Source organism: Triticum urartu, chromosome 2, assembly GCF_003073215.2.
Source record: "Triticum urartu cultivar G1812 chromosome 2, Tu2.1, whole genome shotgun sequence".
Taxonomy (NCBI): domain Eukaryota; kingdom Viridiplantae; phylum Streptophyta; class Magnoliopsida; order Poales; family Poaceae; genus Triticum; species Triticum urartu.
In genome coordinates, this window is record NC_053023.1 from 322,600,172 (window position 1) to 322,606,187 (window position 6,016).

The 6,016-nt window shown below is 45.0% G+C and overlaps 1 protein-coding gene across 1 annotated transcript; it reads right to left on the reverse strand.

The window, feature by feature from the left end:
* Positions 1–1,996: 1,996 nt before the first annotated feature.
* On the reverse strand, positions 1,997–3,507 carry LOC125541506 (arogenate dehydratase 1-like). Its single transcript, XM_048704899.1, has one exon. It carries the CDS (start codon positions 3,389–3,391, stop codon positions 2,132–2,134), a length of 1,260 nt encoding a protein of 419 aa, XP_048560856.1. The 5' UTR covers positions 3,392–3,507; the 3' UTR covers positions 1,997–2,131.
* Between the last annotated feature and the right edge of the window lie 2,509 nt (positions 3,508–6,016).

Consider the following 6,016-nt stretch of genomic DNA (forward strand, 5'->3'; position numbering starts at 1 on the left):
CAGAAAATGCGATTTTTTTCCGTTTCCGAGAATCACGGCCGTGACTCTCGCGAAAGCACATCCGTGCCTCTCGCGGAAGCAAAACTGTGACTCTCGCAAAAGAAAAAAAATAGAAAACGCATTTTTTTCCATTTTCGAGAGGCACGGCCGTGACTCTCGCGAAAGCAAAACCGTGCCTCTCGCGAAAGCAAAACCGTGACTCTCATGAAAGAAAAAAAACGTTTTTTCGTGCAAAATAATTTTCTTTTCAAATTTTTTTGATTGAAAACCTAAGGAAGACCAGTGGAAAACCAAAACGTCGAAAAAACTGAAAAAAAACCGTTTAAAAAGAAGAAAACGCGTGCTAAAAACGCCCGGAGAAAATGCCCAGAGCGCGACATATGGCAAATGATTGAAAGCGTGCCAAGTGGCGTTGTTCGTTGCGAGGCTTCCGAAGAAGCGGTCGTTAACTAGTTACTCTCAAAATATGCCTATTAGTCCACGCTGTGTTTTTCTCATGAACGTTTATATCTTGCTTACAGCGAGTATAGCATCCGTCTCACCGGCAGCCCTGCAAGGGACGCGTATGGATCGGCCCAGTAACATATGTTTTCGTGCGTTTTGTTTGATTTATTTGTTTCTTTCTCTTTTTTTCACCTTTTTTCTTTTTTTCTTTCTTGGTCTACACTTATTGTTTGTTTTATTTTAAATGCTTTTGTTTCTTTCTCGATATTTTTTCAGTTTTCTTGTTTCCTTTTCTTTTTTGCACTGTCATTTCTCCTGTTTTCTCGTTAATTTTTTTCTCTTTGGTTTTCTCTGTTTCTTTCTTTGATTTTCCATGTTTCCTTTTCCTTTTCTTTTGTTCAACACATTTTGTTACACATTGTACATTTATTGTAATATGTTAAGAACATTCTTTTAATACAGGTTTTAATATTTTTCAAATACACGATTAACATTTTTTTTCAAATAAATGTTTTGATGTCTATTGTCTTCATATACATTGTACATTTTTTATATACATCTAATACATTTTTTAATACAGGTCTAATATTTTTCATCTATATGATTAACATTTTTAACAAATATTGATACTAATGTCTACTTTTCTTCGTACACACCATTCACTTTTCTTATACAACTGTTACTTTTTTATACATATTTAATTTTCTATACATTCATGTTTAACATTTTCCAAACATGATTAAACTTTTTGAAATATGTATTTATGGATGTCTACTTTTTCATACACATTGTACATGTTCTGTAGACACTAGAAACATTTTTTATATACATGTTGAACATTTTCCAAATACATGATTAACATTTTTGATAACTTATACTATTTACATTTTTGTATACATTTTAAAATACATTGAAATATTTTTGTATACACATTTAACATTTTCAAATGCATGAATAACACTTTTCAAAAATTTATGTTAAGTGTTTTTTATAATATATATATTTAGAATATTTGGAAGTATAAACAGAATTTTAAAAATAAAGCAAAAGTGAAAGCAAAAAAGGGTGAAAAACTGAAGAAGAAAAACGAGAAAGTCGCCTCCCCCAGGCTGGACCTCCCGTTTTTCCCTCGAAAAGAAAAAGTCGTTTTTCTTCTTCAGTTTTTCACCTTTTTTTATTGTTAGACTAAAAAAACACGCAGATCTCCAAGTAGATCAGATGGTTTTGGAGGTTGACCGAGAAACTCAAATGTCAATTCTGATTACGAAATTGTAGTTTTGTCACACAAAAATTACTTCTGCCGTGAATCAAAATGCGTATAAGTTTGTCTCCTGACCGCCCGTAGATGAGATCCATACTGGTGCTGTTTTATAGTGTGAAGTGCTGTTAATTAATATTCCATCCACCTCTCAGTTTATTGTTTAGTTTTGTAAGCATTAGGATTTAGGACAGTCCCAATGGATCGTATGTCATCTTGTACTAGCATTTCATTGGTGTATGGATATAATTCTCCCTGTGGATCGTATTTTACTCAGCGAAGGACAGGAGTTCATCTATCTCACAAGTCACAAGTATATTTACTGAGGTCTAATCAGCTCAACTGGCACTATCACACGTACTGTAACAAGAAGAAGAAGAACACGATTAATTACTCGATGGATATTTTAATTAACTCTATCAAATCCAATCAAGAAGACGAATAAGCCGACGAGGAATCGGGTGAGGCAACGCCGGCAGCCATAGGTGTCATGTCCATGGGGTAGCTCCCGAGCACCCGCAAGAACGACGTGAACTCCTGGACCTCAGCAAGTGCATTCTGCACGCGCGGGTCGGCCAGGGAGGCCTGGAAGTCCACGTAGAACATGTACTCGAACTGCTTCGGGGCGGTGCCGCTGTCGGCATCGTCGGCAAGGCGGATGGGCCGGTGCGGCCGGCTCTCGATCTTGGTGAGGCTGATGTCACGGAAGGCGAAGGCGGAGAGCACCTTGAAGAGCACAGAGGTGCCCTCCTTGTCGTGCGCGAACACGATGCTGGTCTTGAATGGCCGGTCCATGCGCGGCACGATGGGCTCCCGGGCCAGCATCACGAACCGCGTGACGTTGCCGGAGTCGTCCTGGATGCCGTCGGCGAGCACCTCCATGCCGTACAGCTCGGCGGCGCGGGAGGACGCGATGGCAGCCGTGTCGCGGAGGCTGTTGGCGGCCACGTGCTCGGCGGCGCCGGCCGTGTCGTCGAAGGCCTCGCGGGCAGCGTTGAGGCCGGGCATGCGGGTGAGCGTGTGCTCGCACTGCGCCAGCGCCTGCGGGTGGCTGATGACGCGGGTGATGTCCTCCTTGCGCACGCCCGGGAGCACGAGGAGGCAGTGGTGCACGGGGAGCTGCACCTCGCCGACGATGTGCAGGCGGTGGCGGAGCAGGAGGTCGTAGTTGCGGTGGATGCTGCCGCCGAGCGAGTTCTCCACGGGGAGCACGGCGCGGTCCGCGATCCAGTTCTCCACGGCCTGGAACGCCACCTCGAACTGGTCGCACGGGATGGCGTCGGAGCCCGGGTAGGCTTTTCCGGACGCCTTCTCGCTGTACGCCCCAGGCACGCCCTGGTACGCCACGCGCAGCTCCGAGCCGTGCATGGGCGCCGGGGACAGGTCCGCGATCCGCAGGGGCGCCGGCAGGTGGCGTGCGCTGCCATCAACAGTCTCCAGAGGGATCAAGTCCAGCACCGCGCCGTTCGAAGCCGCCACCGCCAGCGCGAGGTGGCTGTTGGTGGAGTGGGGGGCGAGCGCGGCCACCTTGCTGGAGAGCACCGCGCAGCTGGTCAGCCACTCCGCCCTGTTCCCGACGACGGCGCCCTGCAGCGAGCTCCTGACCACGCCGCTGCCCCTCCTGGGAGTACGCCCCTGTAGCTTTGGGCTCTGCCCAATGTGCGCCTTGACAAAATTCACGACAGCCATGGCTAACCGACCACACCAATCAGCTCTTGATCCTCTGTTGCTATTGCTGCTAGAGTAACTAACGAGAAAACTGAAACTGGTAGCTGGAGCGGCTTCGAAAGCGAGAAGCTGAGAGGGGAATGGGATGTGGAAGGGCATATTATAGGCAGCCCTTGGTTTGGCGTGGGTCTCCGGTCCTTTGTTTATTCGAATGATTCAATCCACTCGTGGGTGATGCCCCCCCGCGAGGCCGTGACAATGCATCTGCCCTGGCCCTGCTTCCGGGAAATAGGACAAAACATTATTATTCAGGCATACCCCACGTTTTTGTCGAAGAACAAGTTAAGATCCCCACGTTTGTGCATACGTTTGCTCCGGTGTAGAATTATGTAGTGTTTGGACTTGTATATATACCTGTAAACCACACTGAGCTTCGGACCAGTTTGGCGTTTCTGTGCCGGAAAAGTATAGTTTAGGAGACGTTGTGTGTTTGTAGTCTTAGAGAATGAAGGATCCCAAGCCGCTCAATTGTAGCACATGGTCGATGTTAATACTTTTTGTTATGGGCCGAGTTTAGATTTGACCACTTATGTTAATGCCAGTCGACCTCTTAATTCAACAATTGCAACCTGATTCAAACTTTACATTAGGTACCGAATTGATTTAGTCAAAATGGTATGAAAACGACGTGGCACCAATCTCACACACTATGCACGCAAAATGAAAAGTTGAAGAACTTTGTTAGAGCAGGTCCAGCGACCGTGTCCTCCTCGGAGCCGCGTACTCTGCCACATAGAGTCATGCCCGACCTGAAAAGGAGGTGTGGGACTGCAGTGAGGAGGTCGAGGAAGATGGTGGCACCCGAGAGATAGGTGGTAGTCGAGGAGGTTGAGGAAGATGGTGACATCGAAGAGATGGGAAATGCCAGGGAGGAGGAAGATATAACACTAGTCGGTGGGAGGAACAGAGTCCGAGAGAGGAATAGAGAGATATGAAGGTCGAGAGAGATTGAAGTGAACATTGCGTATGAATATTTTGATTATGTGAATTGTTGCTTTGTATCAAATTGTGTTGTGTAGATGTTGTGCCAGAACTAGTGGGGGATCGAGATTTAGAGAGTGGGTTGGAGTACACAAAGAAATAAATGGGAGGATCATTTGGTGTGTACACTCAAATGAGAATTGGATGATTGGTATTTGAGGATTGAATTTGACTTGTTATTTAATACAAACAAAATACAATTATGTTTTTAAGAATAATAGGGGAACACAAGAGAATTGTTTTAGATTGTTTGTGAGCTTTTTTGATTTCATTAGTTTTCTTGTAATGTTTTTTAGTTTCCTTCCTTGCTACATTTTATCAATTTCCCTTTTTAGAGTCTTCTTTATTCATTTGCTTCTCGATCACTACACCACGCATATTTCAATTTAGTGAAGAAAAGAGGTATAAGGACACGAAACATGCGTTCCACCTGAGAGCACCTCTAGCAGATTAACAAAAATCGGACACTTGTGTACTTTTCCCCAAGGGTTTGACCTAAGGTTCTTTAATCCTCTCGGCGCGCCGTCGTGAGTTCCCTCCCTTTGGCTTATACCCGATTATCCCCATAATCCACACTCGCTCGCTCCCTTCCCCAGTCAGGTTTCTATCCAACCTTGGTTGGTGTCTCAGGCGGCCTAGGGTTTTGGGGTTTGAAGTTGGACCAAGATCGCGGGATCAGGGCAAATCTTGCAGAAAGTTCAGGATCGCGTGGGATTGGTGATGAAGATCAAAGCAAACTCCTGGAGCGACTGCACCTACAAGACAAGGAGATTGACGGTCTCATGTAGGAAGATGGAGTATATGCAACGGATGAGAAGCCCAAGTGGCTTTCCCTGGCCATATTGCTGGAGGGAAATAATTTTAGCCAGAGTCCTTTGGTTGCTACCATGAAGGGGCTTGGAACCCAACTCAGGATGTCGTGTGGAGAGGGATCATTCCAAACCTTTATCAGTTCAGTTTCATTGCTTGGCATATTGGAACAAAGCTATGCACCAAGGACTATGGGACTTTAAAGGATTGTCCCTTGCGATTGCTATGTATAATGGATTTACAAACCCTGAGAAGGTTAAGTTGTATTTTCTAGTGATTACTTTCTTTGGTGATCCAAAAATGGAGCATAAAGGATTCTTGCCTTTTCCCCAGAGGTGACCCTGAGTTATCGAGCCCATGGGAGGACGGTGCCCTTTAAGCTAGGGTCTCAAACAAGCTTTTTTCCAAAGAATTAAATTCAGCTTTGTACCGGATCGTAAATCAATTTGACATTGAAAGAACACTTATAGTAAAAATAGGCATGGTTACGAGGTTTTATGCTTACAATCATATATTTGTGTCAGGACCAGATATGGTCTTAATTTGTGCTCTGGAAGTCACCCATCAAGACGTTCTAGTTGAAGATTCATTTATCCAATTGAAGGCCCTATCCATCTAAATTATGTCTTGACCGGCACGCGTCCTGCATGAAGATTCATTTATCCAATTGAAGGCCCTATCCGTCACGCGAGGTTGCCTCGGTAATTACTGCAATAATTAGATAAATGCATTGGGTGTTTAATGACTACACCTCTTGAATCCGTGGTGACCAACAAGTATAGGGGATCAATTGTA

Coding starts and splice junctions, on each gene's coding strand:
- LOC125541506 (XM_048704899.1), bottom strand. CDS start 3,391: ATGGCTGTCGTGAATTTTGTCAAGGCGCACATTGGGCAGAGCCCAAAG.